This window comes from Bactrocera latifrons, unplaced genomic scaffold, assembly GCF_001853355.1.
Source record: "Bactrocera latifrons isolate USDA-ARS-PBARC rearing strain unplaced genomic scaffold, ASM185335v1 scaffold_421, whole genome shotgun sequence".
Lineage (NCBI taxonomy): Eukaryota > Metazoa > Arthropoda > Insecta > Diptera > Tephritidae > Bactrocera > Bactrocera latifrons.
This window is the reverse complement of record NW_017537070.1, coordinates 84,082-100,394: the sequence shown is the minus strand read 5'-3', so window position 1 is coordinate 100,394 and position 16,313 is coordinate 84,082. Positions and strand designations below refer to the sequence as shown.

At 33.7% G+C, this 16,313-nt stretch overlaps 1 protein-coding gene across 13 annotated transcripts in view; it reads right to left on the bottom strand.

The window, feature by feature from the left end:
- The window catches only part of LOC108972777, a 43,083-nt gene that overhangs the window by 9,285 nt on the left and 17,485 nt on the right, over positions 1-16,313 (bottom strand). For 2 of the 13 annotated variants that reach the window (XM_018939557.1, XM_018939568.1), the window contains exons 3-6: positions 5,362-5,490; positions 2,669-2,958; positions 1,602-1,794; positions 431-580 (exon numbers count right to left, since the gene is read on the bottom strand). In XM_018939557.1, the coding sequence (XP_018795102.1) occupies positions 431-580; positions 1,602-1,794; positions 2,669-2,958; positions 5,362-5,490 (762 nt within the window). Of the gene's footprint in view, positions 1-430; positions 581-1,601; positions 1,795-2,668; positions 2,959-5,361; positions 5,491-9,122; positions 9,211-12,979; positions 13,341-14,411; positions 14,950-16,313 lie in introns of those variants that run through there. The other 11 variants (XM_018939560.1, XM_018939558.1, XM_018939561.1 and 8 more) reach the window with 11 other exon arrangements.

Sequence of the window (16,313 nt, the reverse complement as noted above, 5' to 3'; positions counted from 1 at the left end):
TGCCCTCAATTCGTAGTCCTTATTTCGTTTGCCATAGTCGTCATCAAAAGTGGGGTCCCTCATCCGATGCTGTTGTTGCGTTGTCATTGGGGTGGTTTTTTTTACGTGGCGGGTCCCAAACCCAGCGCACAACCCTATGCAGGGAATGTTTCGCCTTCTCACTTTAGCTCACCTTCAAACGGATGTTCTTAGACTACCCAGAGGATACTTGGTCAAATACCGGAAGTCGTGAGCTGCTTGAGTCATATGTAAAAGAATCGTTTCTGGCCACTCCCAAGTGAATGACGATCAGAAAACTTTCCTCACTTGCGTGAACTTCTACACGTGGGCAAATTTTTCTACTTGGATAAATAAAGAATTTTTTATGTACTTTATTCACTTCATTTTTTACAGTTTATTAAAGCTATCGTAATATATATTTTGAACTTACTTTCTTCTCGTACTCCTTGGGGTTGTGGACACTGAATGCTTTCGTATTCGGTGCGTCCGAAACTCGCGCTATACACCGCGATTCGTGAGTAAGGATTGCACTCCAATTGAGCCAGATCATTGTGACAGGCCACTTTACTACGAAATTCATCTGCACAATAGAGAGGAAAAACAAACAAAGGTGTATTATCTGCCATATCAATCTAAAACGTTCAATATATACATACTAGGGTGATTCAAACAAAAAAAAATTTTTTTTTCGTTTGGTACTATGAAAAATAGSTTCCTAGACACCTCTAAGGAAGTCTTTCCAAGAATGAGTTCTTAATAGCATCGGGAAAGTCCTCCTACTTACATTTTTCTATTTTTTCTTATTATCAGATAGAAAAATTTATATCTCGCTTCCAACCACTTCAAAAAATATTTTATTCCTTAGGTTTTGTAGGAAATTGCATGCTCTACAAAAAAGTTTTCATACGGTTTTTTCGTAAATCCAAACATTTAAAAGATATTAAAGGTTGTAGTTTGATTATTTTTGGGAATTTTTTTTTCTTATGAATTTTATAACTAAATGAAAAAAAATCATTATGAATGAAGCTCATAGGTTTTTGGAGAGGTTTTCTTAGAGAGGCACCTATTTTTCAGAGTACCAAACGAAAAAAAAATTTTTTTTGATCCACCCTAAAATGCATTGATGTTTGCCGACGAATATCTCGTAAACGATTAACTTAATCGAAAAATCATAACAGGTCATTTTTATAGAACAGTAAACTATGAGTTTCATCATGCATAATGATTTTTTTTTTCATTGAGTTATAAAATTCATAAGAAATAAAAAATGTTCCCAAAAATAATCAAACTTCAACCGTTAATATCTTTAACACGGTTGGATTTACGAAAAAATCCCGAGATCTTTTTTGTAGAGCATGCAATTTCCTACAAAACCTAAGGAACAAAATATTTTTTGAAGTGGTTGGAAGCGAGATATAAATTTTTCTATCTGATAATAAGAAAAAAATAGAAAACTGTAAGTAGGAGGACTTTCCCGATGCAATTAAGAACTCATTCTTGAAAAGGCTTCCTCAGAGGTGTCTAGGAACCTATTTTTCAGAGTACCAAACGAAAAAAAAAAATTTTTTTTAATCATATGGTGCATTGCATGAAAAACTTACATGGACGACATTTATAAGCCACCTCCACAATTTTACGTCGTTTGTGACAAGGATCTACATTTACGGTGTTAACCGTGTTGTTATAGTTATTTACATCAACGCCTGTGCTCAGTCTATAGAAATGTGGGGCGCCGTTAAATTTGCAGTGCTTCTTTTTTTGGCAAGCCTCAACGACTGTCTGAAGAAGCGAATACTAAAAAATTAAATATGAACTAATTTACATATCAATGTTGTCTATATTTTGCATTATCTGTCAATTAATATTTCAACAAGAAAAAACGTTAACATCAGTTGCATCGAAGCTATAATGCCTTTCACAAGTGCATTTCTCATAGCGAAAAGTGGTATAAGAAAATTATTGATTTTGATCGGTCAGTTTTAATGACAGTTAAATACTGTATAAGTAGTGGTTAAATTTCAACAATTTCTTCAGAAAGGCTATATATTTTAGTGTACCGTTGCTTCGCTAAAAACAGAAGTTCCGATACACTATTGATTAACATAAGTGAGTTTTTATGACGGATATTAGCTATATGTTCTGCGTACATAGAACACCAAAAATGTCAAACTTCACGATAAAGTTGTGAGTTGCCAGATCGCATTACCAGGGTTGCCATCCGAAATATAAAAGGCAACCTACTTACTTGGTTCACAACACTTACTAAAATATTTACATTTATATAAGTAATGAGCTGAACAACTTTTGACCTTTGTTAGATTGTGTTTCGAATATAAAAATGTCTATCCTTGTTATAAAGTAGTAACCTTAACTAGAATGCTAGTCTCGTATTAGTCTCAAAGCAGTTATTTTTGTTTACAATGATTTTCGTGTTTTCGGGTTAAAACATTGGTTTTTTTTTATGCAAAGTAAGCACAATATATGCAGCAACACCAGAAAACATCACAAAATTGTTTTAACATCCATAAAAAAAAGTTTGTTGACTTTGGCACTGAATAAACGCGAAAAGAAAGTGAAAGTGACTCACAAGAAATGGATTTGTCGGCGATAATTAAAGCACTCATATTTTTAGTATAAATGGTGTAAATGATGCTTGACGAATAATTACCTGAAGTGCGTTTGGCCACATACAATTTTCGGAGGAGTCATCGTCCCTTATATAAACATTCGAGGTATTTTCCTTACGCACACCGGCATCTTCCGTTTCTTCTGTCATGAGTGTATCTGGTAGCAGGCTTGAGCTTGGAAGTTCCGTAGTCTGGCCATAAAGGTGTTGGATGTTTGGAATTTTTGCTCCGGGAGTTCCGAATGTGGAACCACGTAGAAGGTGTTTGGCCTTCGATTGCACATTTTTCGTGGAATTGTTTAGCGGACATAAGTCATCGATGCTGAAACCATCTATAAAAGGAAGCAATTAAAATTAGAATTTTATGGAAAATTCAGGCTTCATCTAAAAACTCGTTAAATAAGAAAAAAATTCTCCATTAACACGATAAATAGGATGGTGATATAAATTTTTATAAACACCAATAATTTATACTATCGAAAATTTCAAGGATCAAAATTTGGGGAAATACCCTGAGGAGTAGGTAAAACATTGTTCGGAAAAAAATAACAAATAAACAGGTTTTTGATATAATGGGGAAAGTGTCAATTGTTATGGCTATATGTAGAGATGCCTTGGATAATAATTTATGCTAAATTTCGAGAAAATAGTGTGTCAAATTAAAAAGATCTCCATAAATTGGCTTAAGTTTGATAGGTCAGTTTGTATGGCAGTTAAATTATTTAGTTATCTAATTTCATCAGTTCCGACACATAAGTGGTTTCTTGGTGAGAAAGGAACGTGTGTAAAATTTTAGATCGGTATCTCAAAAATGGAGGGCCTAGTTTGCATATATAGAGACAGAATGACAGACGGACATGGCTAAATCGACTCAGTTCATCGCACTGATTATATACTATACATGTATATATATGTACGTAATTTACATAGTCTCCTTTGTTTCCATTTGGATGTTAAAAACCGAATATACCTTGTTACCGGTGTTTTTGGGGTTTCATTAAGACAACTAATGAGTGATTTACATAGTATACGGTCAACAGACTTGTTTTAAGTTCCTTTACTTTTTATCTGCTTATTAAAATTCAATTAAGAAATGAAAACCACGGCAGCTCAAGGTTGGGTTGAGCTCACTTTGGTAGGACAAGTACGTTGCTCTTTGGAAGGCTCTTAGTAAAACATTATAACAAATTTGAATGTTCCCGGAATTTAAGCTCTTATCTCTTTCTGTTGTCGCCTTCCTATATTTTAAACATAGGAATCCCAAGCTATTTGTGAATATTTTTTTTTACGAATGTACCATGGTAAAGCCGTTATTGTTCAAAGAATTTTTAACTGGAATCTCCATAGTATGTTAATACATGCACAGGTTAAATACCACACGTTTCAATCGTCTTCATTACTGCATTATGTATCATAACTTTGTTGGCAATATTTCTTAAAGAAAACACCAGTGTTTTATAGAAATCAAAAGGTAATATTTATTTAATTTATATTTATTTACTTTCCAAAAATTTTGGAAAGACAAGATAGGAAGTTTGTTGATTTGTTAGAAGATTATGTTATTTCCTTTCAGGGATGTAGCTATCAGATTTGGAGTAATATTATCATGTCCTGACTTTTTTTGCTTCTGTTTTGATCAATATCCCCTTCCCAGTTTACTATGTAATCAATATTAATGTGGCTCCTGAAATATTTTTTATGCGATGTTAGACCCACTTTAGTGATACAACCTAGCTTTGTTCGCATATATTTATTTATACAGCATAAGTCATTAGATGTGCCACCACTTATAAGTGATATATCTACATTTTTGATTACAGCAAAATCAATTAAACCTGGTATTTCGTTACGATTCCTCGGCGAATGTGTCGGCTTAGCCCTAGTGTATTATATATATTTTGCATTGTAATCAGCACCCGCTAGAAATCTGGGTTCTAGGGTGCTAAAAAAGTATATATAATTTTTAAGACGATGTAGGTTGTGTGCAGCTGTCAGATTTGAGTCACTATTTATGCAAACATAATGCTGTTATTAGGGCCACGCCCACCTTTTAAAAATGCTCCTTTCCCCTGCGATTCTAAGCTTGGTTGATTTAGTTTAAGTAGTTTCGGAGATATGTACATTTTAATCTATTAGGCGATATCACCACGCCCACTTTTTCAAAGGGTCTCAATACACAGTGATCCCTCCTTAACGCGACAAGTTGCACTAATTAACAGTCTCGTATCGTATTGTGAAACTTAGTTACAGCAATTTATACGTTTTCTATTAATTGAGTTGAGGAGCAATCCTCCAGTTTCCCATCTATAATACCAATAATTTCAACGTCCCAAGCAGCATGTGTGGGAAGTTTCATCAAATTTTCTTAATTCTTACTCTTGCAGACAGATAGACGGATAGAAAGGCAGACATTCAGTTTCCAACGTATTTCATCAACCTGATAACTCATAACATATGTGTATGTACATATACATAACCCTATATCTAACTAGATTAGTTTTAGGTGATATAAACAACTTTTAACAACACATTGCGAGAGTAAGAAAATTAATAAGGGTTCAATGCGGAAAAAATTGTTTAATTTAAAAGAATGAGTCATTCTTTTTGGGCAACCATGGCAAAAATGTACTTTAACTAGAGCAATCTGGACTTCAGAACTTCTTTTCAAAGTTATAAATTAATGAATACACACATACACATACTCGTACAATTGTTAAAAATGGTGCGGCACCTACCTTTGTTTTCGAAATTGTTGAACTGTGCGAACTCGATTGAGATGCTTGTGCCGCGTGGACAAGAGATAATGACCTGATCGCTGTCACAAGCAGCTTTTTGATAAGTGCGCAGGGTTGCTGATAAGAGGGCTACTCGGTGATTATAAGATATGCGTATTGAAGAATCGTTCAGCCACAGTAAAACAATTTTCAAAGAAACCCATATATGTGTGATGTTGAGTATTACAGCCAATCCATCCATCGAAATCCAGTATTGTTCAGTGGCGACACGTGGAGATGTTACATTCAAATTTGAAAAAAAAATAGAGATCACTTTTTGTGTATGAAAGATAAAATTCTTATAAATAAACACATGTTAGATCATTAAAAATGGAGTGAGAACCATATACCATATTAATCAGTTATATAGTATATATTATACATTGCAGATTTTAGATTCTAGAAGTTCCTGGATGAAATCCAACTATTAATAATTATTATTTAATTAATAATATTAAAACAAAAATTTAAAATTAGAAATTGCAGAATTTAGTACAGTCCGAAAAAATAGTATATACCAATAATAAAATATCTAAAATATCATTTGTGTGTTTAGTTGACTTAAACAATTTGATGCCATGAATCAGTTACTTGTGAAATTCGTTATCAGTRGCCATCTTATTTAAGGCCCATTAACCGAACATGCGACGTTTGATGTCCGTTCGGCAATTCTTGCATGAGTTGGATTTGTAGGCCCAATTGTTACTCGTGATGAGAACGCGAAATATCCACTGGGATTAGCATGGTGCGAAACTAATCCATGGTTATTCGAATTATCGACTCTACGTTTCGCGAACCGAACTATTATTTTGGTAATAAATTTTAACGATTTGCAAAAATGTACCGGAGTAAGTCTGTTGATTACGAAATGCCAAACCGAACTATGTATAATTCAGGTAACATCTGTCAAAAGACCAACATAAACAAGTAAGGAAGGGCTAAGTTCGGCTGTCACCGAACATTTTCTACTCTCGACGATACACGAAAAATCTATACCCATAGGGATCCATACGTCTAAAAAACACTCGTTCTATGGTGCTAGGGAAGTTAGGTTCCGATTTTTTATACTCTCGCAACAAAGTTGCTAAAGAGAGTATTATGGTTTTGTTCACATAACGGTTGTTTGTAAGTCCTAAAACTAAAAAAGTCAGATATAGGGTTATATATACCAAAGTGATCAGGGTGACGAGTAGAGTTGAAATCCGRATGTCTGTCTATCCGTCCGTCCGTCTGTCCGTCCGTCCGTGCAAGCTGTAACTTGAGTAAAAATTGAGATATAATGATGAAACTTGGTACACGTATTTCCTGGCTTCATAAGAAGGTTAAGTTCGAAGATGGGCAAAATCTGCACACCGCCACGCCTAGAAAATGGCGAAAACCGAAAACCTATAAAGTGTCATAACTAAGCCATAAATAAAGATATTAAAGTGAAATTTGGCACAAAAGATCGCATTAGGGAGGGGCATATTTGGACGTAATTTTTTTTGGCAAAGTGGGCGTGGCCCCGCCCCCTACTAAGTTTTTTGTACATATCTCGAAAAGTACTATAGCTATGTCAACCAARCTCCACAGAGTTTTTTCATTCAGACATTTCCATATACAGTTCAAAAATTAAAGAAATCGGATAATAACCACGYCCACCTCCCATACAAAGGTTATGTTGAAAATCACTAAAAGTGCGTTAACCGACTAACAAAAAAGTCAGAAACACTAAATTCAAATATCAGAAGGAAGTTGCATCCAGGCTTTTTGTTAAATTGAAAATGGGCGTGGCGTCGCCTACTTATGGACCAAAAACCATATCTCAGGAACTACTCCACCGATTTCAATGAAATTCTGTACATAATAGTTTCTGAACACCATGATGACATGTACAATAATATACATGGGTTAAATCGGTTCACAACCACGCCCTCTTCCAATATAACGCTATTTTGAATTCCATCTGATGCCTTCTCTCTATAATATATCCATTAGGAACCAATGATGATAGCGGAATAAAACAAATACACAATATAAAATGTTCAGTGACACCCGAACTTAGCCCTACCTTACTTGTTTTTTATACAATTTTGTTGACAATCATCAAACGCATCTACACCTCTAATGGGGCTAACAATTATGACGCCAGCGACATCCAAGCTTTTTCGTTCATACGGAAATAGCGAAAAGTCCCGTTTCACTGAAAATTTTCGGATTTCAACTGGCTATTTCAATTTAACATAAGAGGAAGTGAACTTGATTTACTTAAATAATGTTATACATATTAAAATAAAGTAAGTGAAAGAATTTCTAGTGTTGTATTTGTGTTCTGTTTTGCGTTGTTTTCTTACTTTTTTGTTTACTTTTCTAAAGGATGACAGATCAGTTGAARAGTAAATTTGCATTGGAAAACGGGGTTACGAAAACAAACCAAAAACAAGAAAAAACGTTAACTTCAGTTGCACCGAAGCTAAATACCCTTCACAGGTGCATTTCTGTTAGTAATTATGTGTTCAGTTTGTATGGCAGCTATATGCTATAGTAATCCGATCTGAAAATTTTTTTCGGAGATTATATTATATTATTACCCTAAGTAATCCATGTCAAATTCGGTGAAGATACCACGTCAAATGTGAAAGTTTTCTATACATGAACTTCATTCCGATCGATCAGTTTGTATGGCAGCTATATGCTATAGTAATCCGATCTGAAAATTTTTTTCGGAGATTATATTATATTATTACCCTAAGTAATCCATGTCAAATTCGGTGAAGATACCACGTCAAATGTGAAAGTTTTCTATACATGAACTTCATTCCGATCGATCAGTTTGTATGGCAGCTATATGCTATAGTTAACCGATTTGAACAATTTCTTCAGAGATTATATTTTTGCTTTAGAAAATAACCTGTGTCAACTTTAATGGAAATACATTGTCGGCAGTTCCGACAAATGAGCAGCTTCTTGAAGCGAAAATGACGTTTGCATGGCTAAATCGACTCAGCTCGACATACTGATCATTTATATATATATATACTTTATAGGGTCTCCGACCCTTCCTACTGGGTGTTACAAATTTCGTGACTAACTTAATATACCCTGTTCAGGGTTTAACAAGAATACTACAGGATCTCATTCAGCTAAATTTGTCCAACCCAATTACTTTCGAAGTAAAAAACGCGGCAACCAAAAAAGGTCGGATGGCCACCCGCCAGCTTTTTGGAGCATGAATGAGCCAAAACAAAACTCTTGTTTGTACATGAATAACAACAGTTAAATTCCTCAGAGTCTTTGAACGTATTTAAAACAATTTTTTATAATCATTTTGACATTAAATTCCATTTGTCTAAAACAAAATTACCAAAGTACAGACTGTGATAGTTCTTAAAAAATTGCAGACCCATCTAAAAGATAAAGATCAATTAAAAAATATATATTTTTAAATAATCAAAAAAGGAAAAGAAAATTATTGTTTTTATATGACAGTTTCGATTTTCGAAAGGCAAAAATATTACGTTATTTTATTCTAGTAAGTATCCATATTATAATTTAAGTGTTTATGAAAATGGAATAAGAAATGGCAATTGTTTCTTATTGGTAGAAAAAGATGACGAACGCGGATGTAATGAAATATGCAAAACTATTTATAAATATCTTTTGATTTTGGACGAAAGAAAAAATCCCAATAAAGTCGTTATAATAAATAAGCTACATTCACTAAAACGGTAAAGATAACATACGTGTTGCCCATGATGTCTGCTGATTCTGTCTGTACATAGCACCATCGAATCATTTACTCGAAATCGAATAGTCGGGGCTTATAATGAATTCACCTACAATTCTAAGTCTTCCTTAATTGGAAATTACTGGCAAATATACTGACGCCTAAGTGCAAAATGCTTAAATTAAGCTTACTTGGATTAGCAACATCTAAAAAAAAAGTGACTTTTTTAAATATATTAAAAATATTATTTTTTTAAATACAGTTATCTAGATGAAGTAAGTGAAAAATGGTTCACTATTGAATTAGACTAAACCACTTTGCATATATATTTGAGAGATTTAAAAATATCATGATATTCAGTTGCACTGAAACTAGTCAATGTTGATTGATTGATTTAAACTATAAAAAAAATTCTGTAAACTTTGATTTTTGGCTTCTACGCGAGATTATAAAAATATAAAAGATCTTTCCGTTGCCYTAGAATTCTTTCGTATTGGGAAGAAACTCGAAACTAGGTGTATAGGATCGAAAGCACTTCTAATCAACATATAAACGTAATATAGTATATATGTAGTAGCTTCTTACAGGTTTTGTCCGGTAAGTAATAGGACTGAGTCGATTTAAAAAAATTAGTGAACCAATGGTGACAATTCTACAAAAACATTCGGAATTTCCGCATGCAGCGCTGCCACCACGACTTCGAAGCATTGAAGAGGTTACGGAAGGCATTCTTCGGATTAGAATAGAGAGCCGAGGTGCATGCTGCTTGGATCCCCTCTGTCGGGGCGGATGCGGAAGCATCGGGATACCGTCCTTGGTTAAGTAGCTGTTCAATAGAGAGGCGGTGTGAGCCGGAATGTTATCGTGGTGCAACTTCCAATCGGCTGCGATGCCTTGTCGGACCCGATTGACCAATCGTTTGAGTCCCTTGACGGCTTCCACTTGGCGTTCATGGTTTGTCCAGGAGGAACAAATTCGTTGTGGACGATGCTTTTGATGTTAAAAAAGAAAATGAGCATCGTTTTAACTTTGGATTTGCATTCATCAATTCATCATTTACTGAATTTCAGATAGACACATTTCACATTTAATCGCGCAACTCTGCTCTAACGAACGCTACATTTTCGGCTTGCACCACTCACAGAAACACGTCGCGCGAAAATGTTTCTCCTCACTCTACAGGTGCTCGGAGACGACGCCCTCTATCGAATTCAGTCGGTGCGCGCACGCTCCGAAGTACAAGCGCGGCGGAAGAAAATTAGTCGTATTACTTTCCGGACAAGCCCTGTATCTACTCGGATACCTACGAAGTTAAATACAGTAGCACAATCGTGCTTTCACAGACACTTGTCGCCATAGATAACTTGATACTAGACTCTTTGGTTCGACAGAGAGAGCTGTCAAAACTCGCATTTTTTATAACATTTGCCAAGAATGCCACTGCTGAAAAATATTAGCTTGGATATTTAATAAATTATACAAAACACTAAATTGAACACTTTGAAAATGCATACATATATAAATGCTAAAGTGCAAAATCATTAATTAATTTACATAAACATTTAGTTTGCCAAAATATGTTCGCACAGTTCAATGAAATTTCATTTCACATTAATTTCGTCAAGTAATTATAGCGCTGCTCTTCTGGCATCCCGCCTTTTTCACTAACTGCTTGTTGAAGGCACYCTGATTGTGTTTTGTTGCCAGCTCAGAAAACAGAGATTCTGATCAAGTTATCTATGGCTTGAATTTCAAGCAAGCAACACCATTCACGTTTTACGCTTTAAAAACAGAACGCACTAAAAATGTTCCAACAAATTTRGGAAATATGTTATTTTTTTATTGAGAACAATGAAAAGCATGCAGAATGCTTAATTTGTTATAAAAAAATAAAGCGTTATAGCAAACATGATATAAAAAGACATTATGAACGTTGTCACAAAAATCTTGTAAATATCGAGGGAGACGCCCGAAAAAGTCCTCTTGAGAATTACAAAAGAAAATTTTATTTACAATTAAATTCTCAGCCTATGGCAAACAAAAAAGTATGCCCACGTGAAAAGACATCTTTTGTAGTTGCACTTGCATTAGCAAAGCAAGGCGAACCTTTCACCGATGGCGACTTTTTCAGAAACTTAAGCGTCAATGTTTTGCAATGCTTTGATGAGGGTAAAGAAATGCAGGAAATTTTTAAAACCATTCCATTATTCCACCAAAATAAAGCACGTAGAACTGAGGTTCTCAGTGCATMTATACAGTCCTGTACCAAACAAAGATTGTTAAACTGTAGATATTATTCAATATGCTTAGATGAAAGCACAAATAGTAACAACATTGTATGTATGCCAATTAGTTATTTGTGCAAAAACTGTCAATGATAGATTTGAGACTTTTGAAGAAATTGTTACTACTGTTGCTTTCTTTGGCAACGTCACCGGGAAAACTCTATTTGATACTTTACAAGAGCATGTTTTCTCTATAGCGAAACGAATAAATTGAGCGCAATATGTACAGATGGTGCGAAGGTTATGGTGAGCAAAAAAAATGGTTTGGTTGGGCAGTTATCTATGAATAACATTAAGGTTCCCGCATTCCTCAACAAGTGCCTTTTTCAAAAGAACTGGATTGTGTACAAACAATGGAAACAGCAATTAAAATCATAAATAAAAGCAAGGGGTGTCATAATGCGCTTAGCCATCGAAAATTGAAAACTTTCTTAGAAGAAATCGACGCTGAACATAACGATTTACTTTTACACACCGAAGTTCGTTGGCTAAGTAGAGGCAAATGTTTGCAAAGGCTTTTCGAACTAAGAACAAAGGTCAAAATATTTCTAGAAGATGATAATTCAGAGTTAGGAAAATCGTTACTTTCCTCATTGAATAAATAAGAATTTATAACGGATCTAGGTTTTCTGTGCGACATCACAAAAATACTTAATCATTCTTCTAAGTGACATTCGCCTAGACCGATTTTGCTTGCGTTTTCTATTAGACAGTATAAGAATATCAGAGCTGGAAAAATCACCAAAACAGAATAAGCGAGAATGCGCCGCGCATAAAAGACAATATTCAATAACACTATAGTTGGTGTTTTATTAAATTGTTGTACGAAAAATAACTGATTTCATTTGCCTTTGGYACTAAACTAAATATTTCTCAAGAAAACTTAATGATATTTTCGAATACAATAGTACAACGAAATACATACATACATATGTATGTATGTTTGTACGGCAGCGGGCTAGCATGGCGTCATAGCTGGGTAATTCATATACGGATTTAACCCAYTTCCTGCAACAAAGTCCATTTAATTTCGTTAAAATATCTTTTATAATGACCGATATAACACTTATAGGAAAACCCCACAAATTTATTATCTGTATGATTATTGAAAAAATTATTGAGTGGAAGAACCTGATGAAACTGAAAAATTGAGCGGGGGAGKGGTTTTAGTCGCCCATTTTCAAACTATAACATAAGTATAAAAGGGAAATTCTGTGCTTTTAAATAAAAAGGCAAGGTTATAACTATTGTTGGCGCCGCAGGTAGATTTTTAGGAAAATTAAAAAAAAAAATAAGAAATGTAAACAATTGTATCATAAACTGTTCGAAAGTTACGGTCTTTTCAATGAAAACAAGGAGTTATTGGAATTCCACCGACTGTTTTTAAAATTAAAATAAAGACTAAAATCTTGCCTTTCAAAAATGTTTTTCTCTGTAAAAATAAGTTTATTTTAACTCATAATTTCGATATTAGTTTTTTATGTTACTTTGAAAACACAACCATATATACATATACATATATATATAGATGAAAGCAAAAATAAAAACATACTTTACATTATAGAAATGTAAGTAAAAGATTACTTACCCAAGGGATCGACTCTTAATATGATATCTGCCTCCGTCGCGTTAATTACACAGAGCGATAAAATAACCAAAACCTTTGCTTTTAAATAATTCATTATACTCATGAGTGAGTACAAGCCATGCTATTACTTGAAAAGTTTATTGGTAACTTTGAATTGTTTTGGATTCTTATATCAGAAAGGTGCATATTATCTCTTGAGTATACACTGCATGGCACACTACTTAAAAACAGATATATATATATATGTATGTATGTGTGTACAAATTTATTATATAAAGTAGCGTCCATACTACTATGCATATATTCACAGAGAATTAGTAATCCCAATACATTTTACCAAGATTGAAGAAAAACTGTCAAACTTTCGTAGTAATTGGAAATAAAGTTTTCTTTCCTTAATGAAGTTACGATCCCATATGGTTATTTTTCTATCTCATGTACTCTGTATACACGAAAATATAGGGGGAAAGATCTGTCGTGACCTCACTTTCAATTGTTCTCAGGATATTATGGTAACTACATAGTTATATCCTAAATGAATAGGAACACGCTTCATTCTGATTTCTTTTAGTCTTTTTCTTTCAATATACGCGGTTTTCAAATTACATTTATACACTTATTTGTTAAAATCCTGCCTGTGTTAACTGCATATTAATACATTTATACTTATTTTCGGAAATAGGGGAACCTATGTACAACCTATGTACCTATGTAAAAAAGAAATATGTAAAAGAAGGTGTACAACATTTTAACACTTCTTCCCTAAAAACTGGATAAAGGTGAAGGTAGATTATCTGAAGATAGCTACGCATATATTTTTCAAGAGAGCTTCTGACTTTTAATATAATCTTACTATTGTATAGCCTTAATAAAATAGTTTATATAGTATGTTGGAAAGGTCAGACTTCAAACTTCATTTAAACAAAAAAATTTAATTCGGGGAAGTTAAATAAAAACAGTTGTTCAAAAATTAGTGAAAATAACGAAGAAAATTGCTACATTTTGAAATTTGTCTATAAAAAGGAAGAATATCACGTAAACCCATCAATGAACATGTGAACTTTACGGAGACGATAAGTTAGTGTAGCACAGAAATGGATCGCTCGCTTAAGTTCTGGAAATTTCGATTTATACTGATGAAAGTTTCACACTGATGGAATAATGTCTCTAGCCGAAAAAATAGCAAATAGTGGTCGACCGTAATGGTACATATTTATTTATTTCTTTATTGGTATAAAAAAAATAAGTTGAAGTTTGGTTAGAAATATGAAAAGACTTTTTCGACTACCCAATATATGTACATACCAATATATGTATACCCTATCATTTTGCCTTTGCAATTAATTAGATGGGAGCGTATTTTATAAACACCGAATTCAATGTAATAAGTATCTATGTATTATATAATATAAATATAGTAATCGAGTATTACCGACAAATGTTATATTGTTCAAACCTATTGAAAAATTCACTAGCATAGATGCACTTTGCACATACATGCGTATGTATGTATGTAATTATGTAGACAACAACTTTATATATTATTACGCCTTGGCGGCAACTTCTTAAACGTAAGGAATTTCTGGGTGCTCTTTGGTGACAAGCAATATATGCTTGACGCATAAATAAGAAGCTATAAATACGACTAAGTGGACGTGTTGTGGTTTGATATGCATTGTGTCGGTGGGACGTGCTGCGGTATTCCAAAGTGCAGGCATTTATCCATTAGCATACACTAGTGGTTCGAAACAATTTTAAACACGCATTTTTTTGGGTGCGTATGCGGTCACGAATAGGAACAATAGCCAACATTACATTAKCACACACATAATTGCTCATTTAAGCATGGCAGCCGAAGATGCACTAGTTGTCTCGCTGACGGTGCGATATAAAATAAGCACTTGGATATATCTTTCTATCACTGACCCAACAGTTCTTACAGAACGCGCGAAACACACAACCACTTTCTAAATGCCACGATTTTCGACTGATGCATCGTGTGCCAACGATTTAAATGCCAAGCCGAAAGTACTTTGATATCTAAAGAAATTTCCTACAAATAGAACATTTTCTCTTCAAATAATTGGAGTCCTTTCACGTGACTAAATTTACGAGAGAGCATTATTTTGTGAGRGAAAATAACCCTCAAGAACAGTCTATATGTATACACAGAGAATTTGTTAAAATTGCAATTCTCTTAGATATCCAACCACTAAATATTATGTGCTGGACAAATTGAGAGCGACAGATTTCAAGCAACATCTGTCAAATAATTAAAATACACACATTGATAAGGACACTGTTATTTAGATATGTGCATGAGTTATGTAGTCTACATAACTGCGTCTATAAGAACGTGTGTACTTTAATATTTCACAGATGCCGCTTGAAGTCTGCCGCTCTCTATGTGTTCAGCACATTAGTTGAGTTCTAATGAAACTCTTATACCTAAATTGCATACATACATACCTATGAAAATGGACTCCTAGGAACACCTATCCATTAGTATAGGCCTGATGTGTGTATGCTGAAGCATTCATACATATGAAAACTAACAATGGCTCCTGCACATCTTCAGAAATACCATTGTTATATAAGAATTGTATATTCATACGTACATAGAGCATTTATATAACATATCTGGTGAAACACACATACATACATATATTCACAGGTACTTGTACGTGCATATATGTATGTATGTATAAAGTCAGCAAAATGTAAACTATTAGATCAAACTACCGCACATTCATCCATACATATGTACAGATGTTTGCATACATGGGCGCATGGGTGAATGTGTATATTGACATTCTTGTATATGGCACGTACAAGCACACACTTTATCAAACAATTCAGCGACATTATGAACAGGAAATACATATGTATACACGTGCATTTATCTAGGACGTATGGGGTAAATAGCATCAACTCTTTTTGAAATACATATGTATGTAAATAGGTAGTTGTATCTATGTAGTTATGAATGTATGTATGTAAAAATAAAGTATGTTAATATGTTGTATTATTTTTATTTCATCCAGGTAATATCTCCTTCAGAATCTTTGCTGTAGTAACAATTAAGTTTGAAATGCTGAAGTTCTATATGTATTCACTTTTATCTAAGATCTTTTTTAAAATACATACKTCTTCAATATTTTTCACTTACATACATATGTATTATAGTCCACAGTATTAGCGGTAGTATAATAAAGAAATCATTTTAAATATTTTTGGCAAACTTTATTCTTTCTTTATTGTTTGTAAGTCCTAGTAGAAAAATTACCATTAATTTTGCTAATTCTGTGTCCCTCATTCAGAGTTTATAATATTT